Source organism: Carassius auratus, chromosome 27, assembly GCF_003368295.1.
Source record: "Carassius auratus strain Wakin chromosome 27, ASM336829v1, whole genome shotgun sequence".
In the NCBI taxonomy this organism is placed as follows: Eukaryota; Metazoa; Chordata; class Actinopteri; order Cypriniformes; family Cyprinidae; genus Carassius; species Carassius auratus.
Window position 1 is genome coordinate 17,899,716 of NC_039269.1, and position 20,617 is coordinate 17,920,332.

Sequence of the window (20,617 nt, forward strand, 5' to 3'; positions counted from 1 at the left end):
GTTTTCATTCTGCGTTCACACACAGCATCATTCCGGCAATTTACTGGTAATGTTACAACTTCTCATACCAGTAAATTGCTGGAACGATTTTTTTTTTTAAAGGGTCTGCGCACACATGATCTCTTTACGGCAATTTGCCGGTAATTTTCCAGTCAAGTCTGTATGCCTGAAAGGGGTAAATGATTTTGATAAAAGATCCCTTTTTCCTCTAGCAATAGTTAGCCCATTCTAAAGACAAAGGGCAGAATCTCTTTCTCAGATGGCGGTGGTGATCTGTGTCAGTCCCAGGTCATTTGAGTCCTCTTGACCATGAAATGACGACAGCTCCACGGCTAGTCATACGGGCCGACCTTTGCCTCTGTCCCCTTTGGCCTCTGCTGGGCACGTGTGCTCACGAAGAGTGCTTCTGACCCGACTGACGCCATGCCCATCCCCTGTGGTCCGACCTGGGCAGCAGAAGTCCCTGAAGCAGCGTTTGAAGTTCTCATCAAGGAAAGCATACAGGATGGGGTTCAGGCTGCTGTTGGTGTATCCCAGCGCCACACAGAAGAAGTATGCCCCCATGACCGCAGTGGTCTCCGGCACTCCAGGCGAAAGAGCTTTGACTAGAATGAAGATGTGTATGGGCGTCCAGCACACCACAAACACAGCCACCACAACCAGCACTAGACGAGTGATGCGTCTCAGGTTGCGGTCTTTCTTCCGGGAGCCAGACAGCAGACGTACACTCTTGAGACGCAGGACCATGAGCGTGTAGCACACCGTGATGATGAGGAGAGGAGCCACAAAACCAAAGATGAAAACGCAGATCTTCATCAATGTGTCCCAGTAGAGATACGGGTCTGGAAACTGCAGAGCACATTCTGTAGTGCCTGCAGAAGAAATATAACAACGGCGGTTAATTATTAATCAGAAGTGAGGACAGCTTGATCATCTCTGCCGTAATGAAGCCTGTGGGAAGGAACAATAAATATATTAGGATGGAGTAGAGAACTCACAGTGCCATCATTTACCGTAAGATATTTTGGATTTCTTCCTAAATGATAATTAGATGCCACTACTGATTATAATACACTGATTTATAGATAGACAGTCAGACATACAGATAAACAGATAGAAAGACAGACAGACATCTAGATAGATAGTGTTTTTACACACCCAATAAACATATTAGAATGATTTCTGAAGTATCGTGTGAAACTGTAGACTGGAGTAATGACTGCTGAAAATTTAGATGTGCCAACACAGGAATGAATAACATGTTAAAAGACAGTAAAATAGAAACAGTTATTTCTAACTGAGCATAAGATATTTCTTTTAAAAAATCGTTTTAAAAAGCTTACCAATGCCACATTTTTGAATTGTAGTGTATACAGTATATATCATTCATCCCTACCATTATTTGTTTGAGTGCTGCCAAGAACCATTGCAGGGATCCCAGCAGCCGAGGACAGCACCCAGATGAGGATGTTGATGATCTTAGCTTTCATCGGTGTCCGGAAATCAAGGGCCTTGACGGGGTGGCAGACGGCCACATAGCGGTCCACACTCATCATGGTCAAGGTCAAGATACTAGTAAACATGTTATAGTAGTCGATGGAGATGAACACCTTACACACCACCTCTCCAAATGGCCAGGAGTTCATCAGATAATCTGTGCTTTGAAAGGGCATGGTGGTGGTTACCAAGGCATCTGCAGCAGCCAAGTTAAAGATGTAGATGTTTGTGGCGGTTTTCATTTTAGTGTATCTGTGGGGAAAATCGATTGAGCCACAGAGTGGCAAAATAATTGAAAATCAACCCATCAGTGCGATTTGCAGCATGACAGCTTGTGCTGAGATACATTATTTAACAAGCACAAACTTCTTTATCCCAAATGTTTTAAAAGACAAATAATACCATCTTTACACAGCACAGAAATCGTGCGATATTAAAGTGCCATATACATGACTGCCCTGTTTTAGTATGATTTTTATTCGTCTATACACAGAATGTGAGCAGATACAGTCTTTGCTCAAAGCAGTAAGCTGTATGTCAAGGTAATTTTGACTGCATTGTGCCTTCATATTTCAATCCACCGAGGGGAGCCAAACTGCCAATGAGGACTTGACTAAATGTTTTTCGTAAAACAGGTATTTCGTCGAACTATCCCATCAAAAACGTCTCATATGACTGTTTATAAACGAATAAGTCTATTAAAAAGTGAGATACATATTTTCTAAATTATATTTAAAGTCACTTGTATAATCAATGCAGGGCAGTATATTTTAGTACAATGCTGTTTCTTACCTGATAATGACATACATCACCAGACAGTTTCCCACTAGTGCTACAACAAACACCACGGAATACACGGCAGTGATGATCGGAATAATAGGAGACATAGTTTCCTGCTCGTTCGTCCAGCTTTCATTCAGTGAATAGTTATAAATGTCCGAGACAGCAGACTGCCATGTGAAGTTGGGTAAACAATTCTCGAGGTGCGATGAGGGGCATTTGTCCTCCTTAAAAATCTGCACCACGTTGCTGTCCATCGTCTGTTTATTTGCAAAATGAGAGCAAATGTCTAAACAAGTCATTGGAAAAGTTCAGTCGCTTTAGAATACAGATTGCATAAAAATGGTAAAATAATCATTAAAAAAAATACATAAACGAAGGGAATATATACTGACAGTTTAACCAACATAATTATTCAGTATGCATCTGTTTAAAAAAAAAATAGATACAGTGCATATATGCTGATATCTGATTCTGTATTGCACTTTACTCCAAAACATTTATGTTTACACAGTTGGTAAAACATAAAATATAAAAGACTTACCTTATTATAAACTGCAAACTCCAAATTTAAATTGAAAATCCCAAGGTTTTTAAACAACAATGATGTCTGTGCGCAATGCGTTGATTTCTTTGGCCCGCTCCTATTCAACTGATGACTGACTGACTGCCACCTTACGAGAGCAGCTGCCTCCGCCGCGCGAGCGTCCCGTATGACATCAGATCTCATGTGACGGTCTCCATCTGAAACGGTCCGTTAAGCACCTGTAGTGTCTTACTGCGACTCTTCGCCTATATCGGCGGCAATGAAGTTGTCTTCTAAATTTGATAAATGTCTTGAAAACATACGCCACTTCTGTCGGTTAAATGGTTTTAATGTTTCATAAGATAGCGCGCCAAACTTCATCTCTGGAGACATTTCACGCGCACACGGTCGCGAGAGAACTTCAAATAAAGATAACAGTTTCAATAAAGATAGCAGCAGGTGAAGTTCTTCAGAGTGAGTCGTCTTTATGTTTTCTTCAAAGAGACGAAGATGGGAAAACCGCATTAGTACTATTGTAAGAAAAGGATGTGCGTAATTCTGTGGGCAAGTGACGTATTAGGGTAAAGGATTGACAAGAAGAGGCAAAGTCCATCTCGTTTTGTAGTAGCCTTCAGTATAAATTCATGCTCATGTTCCATTTGATGTTCAAACGGTTTCTGGGAAGGGGAACAGCAATTAATAATTATAAAAACTATATTTGGCTATATACACACACACACACACACACACACACACACACATATATATATATATATATATATATATATAGGCTAACTCTTATTTTATATGTACTTCATGTATTAACACTAAGTGGTGTTCAGCTATTAGGCCTATTATGAAAAATCAACTTATTTCCTGATAGCCTAATTAAATTCCTCAACTGCCTAATTAACGCGGCAGGTGTTGTAGTTCAGTAATATTCAAATATCCAACTTCTCATACTGAATAGGGCTAAGTGGGGCCTACTTCTTTTGAATATTTACAAACTGTGAATTTGGACTTACTATTCTTTCACATTCACTCTTTCAAGTTAGGTCACCTTTATTAAGCCTATATAGCACTTTTAACAATACAGATTGTGTCAAAGCAACTGTACCACAATATATAGGAATATAGTGTGTAAATAATGCAAAATGACAATAGTAAACACTCAATTTTCAGTTAAAGGGAGTTAATCATTGAATTCAGTTTGTATGACATCATCCAGCTCCGTTCAGTTTAAATAGTATCTGTCCAATCAAGTCGACGATATCGCTGGAAATTAAGCGTCCCCAACTAAGCAAGCCTGAGGTTACAGCAGCAAGGAACTGTTGTTTGAACTATTGCTTACAGTATATAGTAGCGATGCAGATGCAGTCTAGTTGATGTTTGAGTGGGTGTATTAGTTGATTTTCATTATTTTCATTAATTTCAGTGTGAACCTGTTATGGACATCATCTGCGCCAAACAGCATGTTCAGCCAATCACAGTGTCTTGGAGGCACCACCTCCTCTCATGTGAGTTTTTTTTTGACCTGCCTTTACTCCCCCTCACATTCACAGAGAAGAGGCAAGAGAGATGCTGCCTACCTTGTTACTACTGGACAGTGTCACTTTACAGCAGTAGGTACTTTATAGACTATGTGATCTCATGCTTCATAATATTAGTTTTAAAAGGGGGCAAAAAAATCCATAAAATGGTGGTCAGCTTATCAAGTTAAGTACAGTAGTAGCCTACTTTTTAATTTTCCAAAATAGGCCACTTTATTAACGCTATAAAATACTCTTTAAGTAAGGTTGAGAAGCAGAAGACTAATGCAGGCTTAATATGCGATTTCACCTTATTATTCTGTTGCTAATAAATAGTTGACCATTCTAGATTGCAATATTAGAAACGTAAATGGAATGAAAAAAGTAGGTTCAGCAAAACCCAAATGTGTTCCTTCATGAAAGCACTAATGCTAGTTTTTCCTCCTGACAACTTTGAAAACAAAATACATGACTAAGGGTCGACCACAGCAAGAGCTCTAATGGCCCTCTTTAATGTTACTATTTACTATTCTGTATTGATTTTACTCATCTAAACACGGTCTTGTCATGCCAGTAATGGACACAATAAACATCTAGTTCATCAGCATGACATTCTGTGAATGCAGATTCTTGTTCATTTCATTCTTTCTAGGCAAAAGTAGGAGTACTTCACATGTTGCTAAGAGACATAGGTAGATGTTGTTTGTGTGGAATGCTTTTCCCCCAGTACTTGTGCGCCGTAACCTCAGGAAAAGGGGGCTTATAGGGGTAGATAATTACAGCTCCATCAGACATCACAAAATCCCACTCAAGGACACAGCTGTGTGGAGGGAAAATGGCTTTTAATCAGTTATTTCATTTAGTCTTTGTATTTCTCCCATGCAAGTTTTTTTTTCTACATAGACATATACAGTACATATTACACAGCAGAGAATAAGTTGATTGGATGTATTCCACATATTCTGTCACATTCTGCATACTGTTTTTAGTATTCTGCCTACATTAATTACTAATATATCATAAATTATAAAATTATTAACCTATAAAACCACATATAAGACAACAAATTAAATGGTTAGTTTACCTAACTATGACTATTCTGCTGTTTTTTTGTTTGTTTGTTTTTTTACAAAATATTATACGTATATTATACAATATTAATTTAACCACATCATTAATTGATGACTATTTTGGCAATAAAAAAATAAAAAACTGAAGATAAAAAAAATCACTACATGTAAACACAGTAAACAAAGTCACAAAACAGTCAAAAAAAAAATAACAATAATAAATAATTAAAAAGATTTTAAGAATCGTTAAAACCGAAAGCCGTGACCATAAGCCGTCAAGACAAAAAAAAAAAAAAAAAAAAACACTACCTGAAAGCTGTCATTAACTCCGCATTCCACATCTTCTGAAGTCATAATGACATATGTGAGGAATAGAGCAAAATATGAGTCATAATCTTCCTCTATGCTGCAGCTCTCAGGTCAGAATATGGCATGATGGGAGATTCATAGATGTGTATTTAGAGCCACATTCGACTGCTCCGGATACACCAATGTGTCCGCCGTCTTGGAACAGTCAATGTAAGAATCAGTTCCTCTTCAGAGATTTAAATTCTTTAAATACTTTAATCTTTCAGAGGTGAGAATGCATCAGTTTTTTGTTTTGTTTTTATGTGTTAATTCAATATTACAGATTTTGTAAGTATGGTAACAAGTTTTAAGTTTGGTTTTTTTAAGTAAGCTAACGCCTTTATCTTGTTGTAATGTGTTAGTTTATCGAACTCATCAGCTAAAGACTATTGCAGATATACTTATATTCATATATGCATATAACTATGATTGCAAACACAGTCAGTTTGCTCTTAGGTATTCACAGTCCGTCCCGCATAGGGTTACATATAAACGCTCATGGAAATAGCCACTGGTGAGGCATCTATGTATATGTATACAGTACAGACCAAAATTTTGGACTCACCTTCTCATTCAAAGAGTTTTCTTTATTTTCATGACTATGAAAATTGTAGAGTCACACTGAATGCATCAAGCGCTATTTGACCAAGAAGGAGAGTGATGGGGTGCTGCGCCAGATGACCTGGCCTCCACAGTCACCGGACCTGAACCCAATCGAGATGGTTTAGGGGTGAGCTGGACCACAACAGAAGGAAAAAGGGCCAACAAGTATTTTAAAAATATGAAATCATATTTATAAAATATTTTCAGTTGTTTCACACTTTTTTTTTTTTTTTTTTTTACTCTGTCTAACATTTCCGAGCGTTTCTCCCTGTGTTTGTTATTCCTGTGTTTGATCTTTGGACTGATAACTCTGACTCTGATTCTCTGCTGCCTGCCCCGATCTCTGCTTGTTTCTGGTTTCGACTCTGGTTATCCCTGACACACCTGATGCCATTCCTGATTTCTGCCTGTTTGACCTGTTTGACGTCTCTGGCTCATCATTACAATATATATATATATATATATATATATATATATATATATATATATATATATATATATATATACACACACACACACACACACACATACATAGATGCCTCACCAGTAAGAAAGGTCATCATGACTTTTTACAAGACTGAAAAACCAATGGCAGTGTGTCCAACCTGCCCTGTGTGCAGGTTTGTACATGATGACATAATTACTATTTAACAGACACACGAATTCCATTTAGACAAATTTTCCAATGATAAAAAAAGCACAAATCGTTCAGAAATGAAAAGGGTAGAGAATAATTCTGAAGTCCCATTATTTGTGTGTTTTTTTAAATGCTAATGTACAAACAAAACTAGCACATTACAATTTTTTACATAAAATATCAAAAAATATTTTGAACATTTACCAATGATGAATTCAAGCACAGATGGAAGAGAATATTATAAAGAACCAAAAGGGAAAAATGTAACTGTAAGCAATTCTTTCTCAAGGTCAAGTCAAGGACAAGATGAAAAAAAAAACACTTTATGAGACTCTATTTTATGATATGGTCTTTTAAATCCAAGTTTAGCAGTTGAACACACTGTCGAAGAGGAAACTGTACAATCTGTTCAAATCCAAATAAATATATTAACATGCCAATATGTGCCCAAATTGTAAGTCGCTTTGGATAATTGTGTCTGCTAAATGAATTAATGTAAGTGTAAATATGCTGTGCTTTACACTTATAAGGTATCATTTCTTAAATGTGTGACATCTGTAGCTTAAGTGGAGCGAGAAATAACCTGTTGAAATTGACCAAAAATAAAAAGCATGGATAGGACGGTTTATGGATATGCTGGGGTTTTTTCTCTTTTGCATTTGAAGAAGAGAGAAAGCATGAGAGAGGTAGAAAGAGAGAAATAGTGGGATTATTCTTTCTATTTTTCAGTGCCCTTGAAGAATGAAATGACTTTACTCCGTGAAGGCATCGGTTTGTTTAGAAACAGTTTCCATGGGAACCAAAGTTTCTTTTTTATATATATTCACCAAGGTGCAACAGTTCTGAGTGTGCATGATTTCATGCCAAACAGACCTTCCAGCCATGAAATGATTATTTGTGCCCTCACAAATACAAATGAAGTGTTACAATGACGACTCAAGAATGCTGGCTGCAAGGAAATCAGAGACAGTCCTTAAGCATTCTGAATACCACTGTACCAGAGAAAAATAATAAGAAGCAACATCAACAGCCAATCATGTAAGCTACTATAACAGACAGGTTATCAGCACTTCCTCTCACAGTTACATAAAGGGATTCTTCTAAGAACAATAGATTTAATGGCAGTCCTTATAGATCTGTCAGGTAGTTATAAACCAAGTCAAGTGGTTATTAGACATGCAGACATAGCCCAAAATGTACAACAAAATAGTCATTCTGTCCTTTATCAAATGTCACAATGATAAGTGAGTCAGAATGGAAGTAATCTATGGGAAAGAATTAAATTTTTCCAAGATTAATTGTTTCTATATACAGTAGTATACTCAGTAATGTTGACGTTCACATCACTTTATACTGCTGCATATGGACTGCACACAGGATGAAAACATTTCCGCTGTATGTGCACTTATGTATGTGCATTTATTGTTGTGAATCCCAAACACATTGAGCATGTTTGTTTGGAAATGGGCGATTGTTTATCATGCACACAAGGATAAAAAGGAATACAAACTTCAGATTTTGTTCCATTCCAGCCCGCCTGGACATTGTAAAAAGGCTCTCCAAATAAAGGCTAGCCACAGATAACTCACCTGATGGTGCCTAAGCTTGATCAAAGTCCGTGTCATCCTAGCACAGGCCTGAAGATTGAGCACTCTTAAACAGCCATTAGTGCTGATGGTGGAATATTGGAGGAGAAATTTATGGTTGAGCTCTATTCTCTGTGGTTCTGCATTTTACGATATCAACCAGTAATAAATAGCAACCTGCCTAAAAGCAAGTAAAAGTCAGTTTTAAGACTGCTGGCTTTAGACATACACTTAACCACATCATTTTATTGATGATTATCTGTAATTACTGTAAGTCCAATAAAAAAAAAAAACACAAAAAAACTAAATTAACGTTACTAAAATAATAATAATAATAATAAATTAAAATACACAAAACAAAAACATTGGGAAAAAATGACAGCATACACAGAAACAAAATACAAAACACAAAAGTAAAAAAAAAAAACACAATAAAAAACCTACAAATTAACTACAAAAAATTATTGAAATACAAAAAAAAACCCAGGATTAAAACAAAAATAAAATACAAAAAAAACAACAAAATAAATAATTAAAAGAAAAAAGCAAATAAAAAAACATAAGAAAAAATAAAATAAGTAAAATACACAAAATAAGAGGAAAAAAGAAAAAATTACAAAAGAAAAAAACATGAACAAAAACCACAAAACAAATAACCAAAAAAAAATAATAATAATAAATCGAAACAAACAGCTCAGGATGAAACCAAATAAAAATAAAACAAAGAAAAGAAAAATAAATTGAAACCCAAACCAAACAAAATAGGATAAAAAAAAGCAAAAGGAACAGTCAGCATATTAAATCATAGCATACCAGATACATGCAAGTCCATTAAAATCATCCTAGTAGTCCTTGTGACTTCTAAAGAAATATCAATATATTAAATCAATATCTTTAAGCCATTTACTGATCCCCAGATTATCTTCTCAATTCGAGATATTTTTGAGACATCAGAAGATGACTAATTGCACACTGTCTACAGTCAATAACAAATATCAGAGAAATGTGTCCTGCATGTGTCTGATTTCCATAACAGTATGATTCAATGAATGAGCTTATTGGCTGATGCTGCAGGGTTAAAGGCAGTTTCACTACCGACATGCCATGAAATGGCCCTGATCTCAGCAATCAGGAGCTGAATAGGAACTCCTGTTGTTAGTGAAAGGTTCATCGGAGAAGGAGAGGCTATGGCTGCAAAATGTCAAATGGACTCAATCGCAGACTGACTGTAACAAAGCATCTAAATGTGATCCAATATCCAAAGACAGTGCAGCCCATATGTGTGAAATTAGATTGTACAAAAATGATTAAGCATAATGAAAGTACTTCATTATGCTTAACAATACACATGAGAAGAGCACATTATGAATTTTGATATTTCCATCACAGTGATTGGATTAGATTCAGCTTCTTGACGCACACAAAAGGTAGATCTGCCAACTTTGAAAACAACAAATACCACAAAAAATCTTTGTGTCAGAGTCCATCAGCTATCAGGATGAGAGGGGAAATCACTCTTAACTGCTGTTGCTACTGTTTTAATTGTAACCATGGGAACAGGCAATCTGTGACCCATGTCAACAAGAGCGGACAAATCTGGTCAATATGACTAGTCGATAATATTCCACCTGTATTACAAAGCCACATCTTCAACAGACAGCCTCAGTGAGTGGCTCGGTAAGCCAATGCTGCCAACATGCAGCTGAACGCAAGCACTGGGGATTGTTGTTGAAACAACAATTTGCTGACATTTTTAATCCGATTGATTAAATGGTGCAGCAATTAATTTAATTAATTGCTAATTAAATGTGGCTGTGAAAATACCCACAAAAGATTATTTAGCAATTATTGTGTTAACTGATAAAGTATCAAGTAGGCATTACAATTAGTAGCTTAAGAAAGAAATATTTTATTTGATACATTTATTACACATAAACGTTAAGTTTACAGTGGCCTAACATAAACTATGGAACATAAAAGATAATTTGAGAAACATACCTGTATTTTTTGTTCATGCAATGAAAGTCACTGGTAACCAGAACAACTTTTTTTTTTACCAATACCGTATTTTCTGTTACACAAAAGCAAGCAATTCATTCAGATTTGAAACAACATGAGGGTGAGTAAATAATACTTTTTTTTTTTTTTTTTCGGTGAACTATACTTGTAAATGTTTGACATGAACAGAACTTGTGTGATATTGCTTTTGCTGCTGGTGTGATATAACTTATCATGCGATATATATGAGATAAAAACTAATACAGGGCATTTTTGCCATAGTTGAAACATATGTAGTCTAAGCGAAATCTGAGCCACTTCACAAAAAATTGCCCACCTTTGTTGCTGCTGCTGCTATCATCTCTTCCTTACTAGTAATAACTTAAAATAAACACGAAGGAACGTATCTTGCTTTAACTGCAGAAAGATGTCAATACACACCATTTTTCAAGTTTAATTCCACTAAAATTAGTCTAATCTAAACCTGTCAGATTCATTTCTCAGACAGAACTGGCAGATGCAGAGTTGTGATTGGTCAGATCGCCTATAAATCAAACTCCCTGCGAAGGGTCAATTAGAAGTTAGTTTTTGTCCTAGCTCAGTAATTTAATGTCCCTAAAAGAGACCGTTTATAAAAACAGCCCTTAAGAATGCTATATGCAGCATGAAAAAGACTTCACAAAAGCCATCAGCAAAGAGTTCTCAAAAGTGACATGCCTCCGAGAGCCCTTACACAAATTCATCATTGATTATGGCAAAAGGATGTTTGCGTCGCACATTACATAAAGCAGCCACTCAGTGTGGGAAGTGTCACACAAGCACTGGCATGCCATACAGCGCCGCTGAGATGTGGGAACGTAGACGTGAGTCAATTCATTCTTGACACAAAAGCAGCATCTGAATAGGACGGAGGTGTGAAAGAAAAAAAACAAGTTTCCCAATAAGGTCGAATAAGACATCTGATAATGCCACTAACAACCTTGTTTCACAAGGCCTAAGATGACCCTATTAGAATTCGAATGAGCCCTTACACATCCGAACCAGCTGATAACCACAAATGCTGTGGATCTGTCAGATAGTGTGGTGGTTATAGGTTTTGAAGGTTATCTCTATCTGGAAATCCACAAAGCACACAGAGTACCGGACTATTTGCTAACTGATAGTACTACAGCTACAGCTTGTTTTCCATTTAGACAGAGAGAGAGAGAAGAGAGGGCGACTGAACACAAATTACCCAGTGGCTGCATCTGCTCTCGTCTGATGCTCTGCCCAGTCGTGTATGGAAAAGGTTTTGGGAGGTTATTTAAAAAATGGGATGCACAAGGAATGCAGCAAATTGGCAAATGGGTTTGTGTTTACGAATGACACAGGTGTCACCTTATCATAAAAGGTGTAAAAAAGGCCCACAGTGACATGAAATAAAATGCATGAATCTGATCGGAAATATTTGAGAAGCTCACAACATGAGGAATTAAAATTTCTGTGATGTTTCGGGCCATTCACGCAAATATGTTTTTGCCTTTAAAATGAAAGAAGCAGGGCAGTGGAATGGAAGAAGAAGAAAAAACACCTACATATTTACCTTGAACAGTTTTAGAACTGTGTGTAATGTAAGAGACCCTGAAAAACACAGGAGAACTTTTGATAAACTTTCACAAAAAATAAATAAATAAATAAAAAAATTCTGTACATCGAGCATAACGGTTATCCATAAAGAAAATATGTTTGGTGGAGACTTGGTTCTGTGCAATGGTTGTTGACTGGATCTTGATTGTGGGCATTGCACTTAAAAATGGAGGCAGATCAATATAAGCAGTCATAAGAAGTCTGGCATACATCACCAGAAAGAGGATGGGAAATATGAAAAATGCTAATTTCTTTAACATTAAATTATTAAATCATATTTTTTCGATTTGAGGCTCACAGTGTTGATACAAGACACTTCAGATTCTTGTTTATGAAGACACATTCATCATTTCAAAAGAGCAAAGCTCTCCTAAAGGTTAATAACATATTCCCTTAGAGCAAAGTATATGATCTATAAAAATCAATATCCGCCCCCAGTATGTGCCGGCAGATTCAACCAGACCACTTGCATTATGTATAAAATGTATTTTTCAAAATGGAGAATTTCTTGAATTTTCAAAAAAGGCAAATTTTAGGGTAAAAAAGTTAGTATAATAAAATCACCAAAACAAGTCTTCATGTTGAGAATAGTGAATAGTGCACAAACACAGTAAAACACTGTAAAATGTTATTTAAAAATAAAGTTTTCATTAATTATTTTATGATAAAACTATTACTCTTATGTGCCCTCATTTATAAAAGAATCCTAATAATTATTATTATTGTTGTTGTTGTCACTACTACTACTATTATTATTATCAGGCTACCATTGTTATTATTACATTTAAATATACATTTAGAAAAATATTTGATCCAAAATGACTTTAAAAACAGGAACAAAGCAGTAAAAATCAGTCGTAATACACAATTCGTGGCTACAGTTTATTAATCTGTATGCGCGATTTATTAAACAGAGGGGACAGTTTGAGAATTTGTGAGTACGGTTTATACACTGAGGGGTCGAATTGCAAAACCATTGCCATGGATTAATTTATTTTATTTCCTACAGATGACTTCCCAGGCTCTTTCAAAATCAAAATGTTGTGAAACACAGTAAAATAAGATTATGACCTGAAGGTGGTTGTACACTGAAAGGAATGATATGGTCCAGGGACTTCTGATATTGAAGGATTATCATATGAATCTGATATTTGAGCAAGATCACAGAAAATCAATCTGTCTTTCTTTAAGCCCCTGGGCTGAAGTGCAAATAGCGTAACTTCAGATGATTTTTCAATCTATTCTGAGAAAAACTAATTTGAGATAATCAGACATATGATTCTGTCTGCCAGTCAGTTTATCTATCAGAAAGAACCACACAGATTGTTTCGATCTATTTACTGTATCTACAGACAGACTTAACCACAAAGACTTGAGATTTCAATTGAACAAAAATTGATATAAAACATAAGAAAATTGATATAAAACAAACAAACTTCAATGGAAACGTTTGTTATGGTAGAATTTATTTAATGCATACTCATATTGTTTTACATCAAAGACATAAATAACATATTATAAAACAGTTCTGGTCCTTGACTCTGATTGGTTGAGCTGTTGTAAATGACACTACAAACATACAGCTTTGTTTACTTCTGTGTGTTGCTCGGTCACCACTTTGTTGGAACCACAGCCATCCTTTTAAGACATGTCATGGCACTCGGCGGCCATCTCTGAAACACCTCTTGGGCATCGAAGTACAACTCCTATCTCATTGAATGGGGAAACATCAAATTCTGCAAAAGTGTTCACTAAGCTTACGATTAAATTTCATATTTCAATCAAAAAAAGAAATCTGACAAAAACTCATACATGTTGTTACTTTTGCTCAAATAGCATTATAAAAAACGTATTTCTCAAGGTAGATCAGTATGTGTGCATGCTCAGTCCAAAGAGCATCAGAGTGCTTACAGTTTCTATAGCAACCAGGACTTCTAACGGCAGCTGCAGTGATGCGCTGACTTTACTGATCAGCGATTGGCTCTTTCATTCAGAAGGCGGGGCTTCCTGCGATTAAGCGGCAATATTCCCCTTCAAAACTATACACGTGACATGTCTTGGGTATTCTATAGTCTTTTCCACTGCTGTTTCTGAAGAACTACATCATTTGGTGGACGAATACTGTCATACATACATTTTATTTGCCGTTTTATTCTGTGCAACCTTACTACATATATGGAATAACTGTTTTATCAAAACAATAAGCCCGGTGAAGCAGTGGTTTTAGGGCTAACAACACCCCTTAGCTGTTATAAATTCACTGTAAACCACGGCTTCTTGGTGCTTATTGCTTTATAATATAACTCCGTGAACTGTTCCAATCTCTTAATGTGATTTTTTTGTAAGGACGCACAACTTTACACAAAGACATAGAGCACAACAAAGAAGTATTAAATCATAAATTTATGGTTCAGTACATCAACTCATCTTTTGATTCTCTATAGCACAGATTTACATTCAGACCAAGAACACAGGATCAGACAGACTGGCTCACACACAAGCACAGGTGCAGTTCAGCTTCGGGCAGCTACAGCTGGAGTCGACTGCTCGCTGGACTGCAACTGCTTCCCCAGATACTCCCTGCAAAACAAAACATAAAGAGCACAGAATGATTATGCCTGTTTATCTTTATGATATGCACCTCTTTGTATTTCCGGATATTCCTAAAGCCTTTATGGAAGTAAAATAGCAGGTTTTTAAGCCGCCACTTTAAGCTCGGTGAGAGAAAAAAAGAAATAAAATGTCACACGTGCAGAAGGAGAGAAGGTTTGTTCACAGCATTTTCCTACAGCTCCACCACAGCTCTTTCTCCAATCTGACTATATTCAATTACCCCTGCCTTCCTGAATAATCTTCACAAGATTTGATTCCTTCCTCTTTGATGACTGAAAATGCCATTTCACTAGAGAGAGTTCATTCTGAATGGCACCTGTGGTTTCTCAGCTGTTGGGAAATGCTATCTGTCATTTAAATCCTTTCAAAGTGTCCACCATCTTGATGTCGAGCCAAAGCCGTCAGCGTTTCCTGTCTCTATGTCAAACCTCATAACGGTTTCTCCTTAACTGTGACCTTTTTTAAACGTTGTGCTTTCCTTCAGGCCTCAGGTGCTTTGGAAAAGATTGCAGAGCTTTTTAAGGGGTATAGAATTCAGATACGAGACACAATAGTTGCCTAATATCTCACATCATTCATGCCAGAATAAACAGCATCCAAGGAAGCAATTACCACATCTGCTGAAAATCTAACATGTATGATGCACGGAGGGTCGAGAAGTTCATCTAGCAGGCTCTGAAGTCATACGAGTTTAGAGACAACTATGGGAGTTGGGGTCTTCTTTTTCTTTATGGGCAAATTGACTACATTAGCGCACACCTGTCATTCAATTATTGTCATTTCTGGCAGCTTGTCAAACAGCTACTGGGTTTGACTACGGTATCTGCATGGAAATAAAGCAGATAAGTGACGCGTTATTGTACATCAGCGGCAAGATGGAGTGAGAGAATCACAGAGGGCTGATTCATTGGGGATCCAGCAGAAGAGATATAAAACGCATTCAATATGAGAATTAATAACAGCTTGACTGCCAATTAGTATATTAATTGAGCTAATATGTTCACAGCTAGCTTGCAAAAACAAGATTGCTATGGAGATATGGAGTATTAAGTAACTGCAGAGCAGGGTTTCCTGGAACTGCAGGGGGTTTGTGAGTTGATGAAAAGCTAAAAATAAATAATTAAGCCATACAATTTAAAAATTGTAATAAATAAATAGGGTTGCATAATTAATTAAAAATGAAACTGAAATCTCAAAAGTCTGATGCACTGCTGCTTCATATGAACTCCATCTCTGCAGGTTGCTTCTAATACATTTGGGAACACAGCACTTTATTTCTAATATTTTTGTGGCTCTACATTTTCAGCATTGTACCAGATGGGTACAATAATTCTCACTATTAACTCACATGCTTTTTATTAACATATTGGCTGTTTATTAGTAATTATAAAGCAGATATCCTGCATGACCATGCATCAACATCTCTTAACCTATCCAATACCTTACTGACTACTAATAAGCAGCAAATTAGATTCATGAGACCTTTAACTGGCATAAAAGAACCATAAGAATGAATGCTTGTTAAATTATCAAAATTTGAATTTAGAATCTCAGGGGTACTTCAAAAACATTTTGGCTGATAAAAAGAAAAGTGCCTGAAAACTGATTGTACTTAATGTTGAATTTAGGCACTTTAAGTTCATAAAATGCTATGGACAGAAGACGAGCTAATAGTTTACACACCATAAGGTCTGTCTGTGGAACATAGTTAATTGAATATTAATGTCAGATTAGTTGCACTGCTTTGTGCTAATTGAAGTAAAGCTTCAAGCTAATATAAAGATCAGCAGTAGATGACATTCATATATTAAAATGCCCTATGAAAACTTTTATAAAGGTCTTCATTTTAAAGGGTAAAATGGCCCCTCACCTTTTGAATAAAAAAATAAAATAAAAAATGTAGAAATTTTAGTGCAGTCTAAAACGGTTATGCAGAAAAACACATTACCTCACAAATGACTCATTATACTGAAATATTTTTTCATTTCCTACCAAAAAGCACTACGAGGCATAATTTAGTTAAGTTCTACCAGGTTTAAAATAGACTTTGTATCTTACATTTTCATTATGGTCGCAGACATTTAGACTGAATGGCATCGAACAAAAATCACACAAAGACGGTCCTCCAGAACAAACAGGAAGCAGACAACAATCAGACTGAAGCGAAGTCTCCACTGGGCTCAATCAGCTGCACTTTGCATTCAATTTTCTGCCAAACCTGCAATCGACCCAAACCCCAAGAAGTATGTGAGGGTCACGGTGTCAGCGTGATGTCTTCAAGAGACTCAACTTTTTCTCCACTGACACCTTGAACTGATTCCTTCATTTTTTCAATGTCAAGGTCTTATAACGAACAGCAAAAAAAGTTATCAAACCTGCCAAAGGCAAGTTTTGATCCTCATTCATCCCGAATATACAGAAACACCCAGTAGACTCATAGACTGAGTGTGGCCTTATTAATTCAACCTGTGGTAAATACGACTATGACCCATGGCGCCCTTGTGTTGGAAGAGCTGCGGCTGATTTTGAAATCTGAAACGAAAGAGACGGCTCTGCTTTTCTACCAGACATCAACAACACTGCATTTTTACAAAATAAAATACATAACTGAAGAAGCGATTAACAATCTACCTGCGTCCTCAGGTGTCTGAGACTTTAATGACTAAGAGGATTCAAATGAATGCTCTATTACTCTGTGGACTGAAGCTTTTTACAATTATTCAATTGAAGAGTTCCTGAGTTCAAGAAACGGTTATACTGAATTCTCAAGGCAAGGCACCTCCGTCTCATGCTGAAAATGAAAGAATATTATAAAGCCTTTAGAAATAGAACTAATGTAAATATTGCTAAATATCTAAGCATACTTTATTCCATTTGGAGTTATAGGGCCACATTATTAAACATTGCTGTAAATGTGCCAGTTTAGTTATTATTACAGCAAATTTGCTAATGTACTCTGTATTAAGTTTTCCGATTTTAACAGAATTTTTCAATCATGATTTTAAGGTTACACTAAACATTTAAATTTTTCTCTCATGCACCTTTGTTATACTGACTGTACAAATTTTGGACAAGATGCCTGAGCCCAGCTGGATAAACAATATGTAAAGTATATTGAATAGAAATAATAATAAAGTGTTGATGCCTGTGTATTCATGATGCTTTAAAATATAACAAATTATAAAACAATTGGTATAATTAAATATTCTATATACATTTATTTTACCATTCTAATTTTTTTTTAAATAAATTAAAAAAAAATCAGCAAGTATGGATAAATTGATAAAAAGTAACAGTAAAGACATGTATCTAAATAGATAGATAGTATGCGTTATAAATATTATAATGTCTTAAACCTGGATGTCTATGCAATTTCTCTTAAATTTTTCCACATTCACTGTATAAATTATTTCTAAATGATAAAGATATGAAGCACATAACATAGCAAAGGTGTAATGATCTTTGGTCTTGTCTTGCAGTGAACTCTTGCTTAATCATTTTTCTGTTATTCTGATCAGGACTTTCATTTCCGAATAAAATTAAGTTTCATAACAGCGAAGCACCTCTGAGAGATGTCACGCTAAGCTGCATCAGACAGACTGCAGATGAAGTCCTTAAGTGCGTAAAGGCTTGAGCAAAACAAACAAGAAAAAAAAAATATTGATTAAACACTGTGTCATCCGACATCTCAAGACTGCGGAGCCGCTGGCTGAATTTCTACACACGCACAGCGGCACAACTCCAGGGGTTACCCCAGATGGTACAGATACAATAAGCTAACAGCGTGCAAAGTCGGCCATCTAGAACTGTGCCAACTAAAACATCTTCTCCTCCGGCTGTTGCCATGACACCAAACAGTCTCTATGGAGTGCGAATGGGAAAAAGCGACAGCCATAGTGTGGTGGCAGCACCACATCTCTCAAGGGGAAAATAAACTGGACGCACACATGCTAAGTAAAAAAAAAGCTCTAAATCTAAAACAACAACGGCAACAACAAAGGAAAATAACCTTTTAGTATCTTTACTAGAACATCTAAACTGGATGTTCCTCTATGGAACATCATCTCAAAACCATGCTAGATAACAGAAGACATCCCTCACCAATAGAAAAATCTCGTGAATGCAACTGGATTGCAAAGACGGCGTTTGAGGAGAGGCTGTGAAAGGCCCATCTTGTATGGCTCTTCTTAAGAGCACCTTGGAAACCACGTTCACCAAATCTTAACTCAATCATCCAGTTATTACATCCCCTGTAATTTCCTCCTCCAATTAAGAATACAAATAAGAGTTGGCCTTCCCTCCCTTCAGATTTTCATATAATACATGCACTCTCTGCCTCTTCAGCCCAATTGCCATTTTTAATAGTTCGCTTTTAACTCTGGGTCTGTATCTGAGAGCCTTGAACCGAGATGCAACCATTACATTATTCCCGAGGACAATCAAAACTTACTGCTCCTCTTGCTTTTTATCCTTCTTTTTGGTGGTGACATGCTAAGCCTTACGTCAAACCGCTTCAAATTTATGCACAATTAATCCTGAAAATTGCATGTGAGCCATTTAGCTAATGGCTAATAATTGCCATGATCCACTGAGTCAGAGTTAGCAGACGGAAGAGTTTCTAAGCAAGGAAATTAAAGAGCTGTTGAAATGGTCTCGTATGTGTATATATACATAAATAGCTACATAAAACCCTCTGTCTGGGGTCACATATAAATACCAAACATATAAGTTCTTCCCTGAGCATCTTCCTCCATAAATTTCTATCTCCTGCAGTGCAGCCGATGATAAAGATGAATTATTCGGAGATACTTTATGGAGCACATTCTCCCTTTGCAGGTGTGATCTATACCACTCAGGCGGCATTTAAAGTGACTTGTATTCTGCTCGATTTGGCGCTAAACTTTCAATTTGAAAGCTGATTTAAAGCCACTGTAATGAAACGCTGACAGCGGACAATTACTATTCATGACGCCAGTGGATGTACACCAGTAGATGTCTATTGTGCTCTAAATACGCATGCTGTGTGTTGCGTCTTTGAGGTTTATCATCCTGAAGCTCCTAAGGATGAAAGCAGACACAATAATGAGCTACTAGTGTTAGGCTGGGTTTGTTATTCCTGAACCTGAGCCAGTGCCTCGTCAGTCTTGATTCAACAGTTTGTCGCTCTGACAAACACATCGAAGACGCTTGGAGAAGTTAATCATGTTTTTTTCTGCTTATTCTGTGCCCTGGGTTTTAATCAAAGATCAAATAACGCTGAAAAGACACAGTGGTCCACTGAATAATTCAATATATTATGCAATACTGAAGTAAGAAAGATTACTTCTGTGTGGCAAAGAGAGATTAGGATAAAGCTCTATTCCAGGTCACTATTGAGGGCAGTGTTGCATCAGGGACAAACACTGGAGCTGTTTCGCTTGAGGAATAAATACAACAATCAGAACTGCTGTGAAAGATGTTAGGATAAAGAGGATAAAGATATTGTGCAAATATCCTGTAAATAAATAAAGAAATAATGGCAACATGTAATAAATAAATGCTGAACATCAATTTTAAATTCATGAATGCATACAAAGTTAACCTGATAACCGTCACTCACATTTTTGAAGATAGACATGAATGTGCATGATACAAACCTAATTTTTTATAATTCATGACTGAAAACATTTTGTAACATGATTTTGATGTACCATTTACATGGTAATGCAATGTCTGATTTTAAAATGGGTTTTAAAGGATGAATTTTGAGATTTTATGTTTTCAAGTGATATATAACTTCTGATGATTTCTAAAATGTGATAGAG

At 36.4% G+C, this 20,617-nt stretch overlaps 1 protein-coding gene and 1 pseudogene across 2 annotated transcripts in view; both read right to left on the bottom strand.

Annotated features, from left to right (window-relative positions):
- Positions 1-268: 268 nt before the first annotated feature.
- On the bottom strand, positions 269-2,997 carry LOC113046414 (kappa-type opioid receptor-like; annotated as a pseudogene).
- Positions 2,998-14,585: 11,588 nt separating this feature from the next.
- LOC113045731 (V-type proton ATPase subunit H-like) overlaps positions 14,586-20,617 on the bottom strand; it is a 40,041-nt gene continuing 34,009 nt past the window's right edge. For both annotated transcript variants that reach the window (XM_026206335.1, XM_026206334.1), the window contains one exon: positions 14,586-14,780. In XM_026206335.1, the coding sequence (XP_026062120.1) occupies positions 14,714-14,780 (67 nt within the window). In that variant the 3' untranslated portion in view covers positions 14,586-14,713. The remainder of the gene's footprint in view (positions 14,781-20,617) is intronic.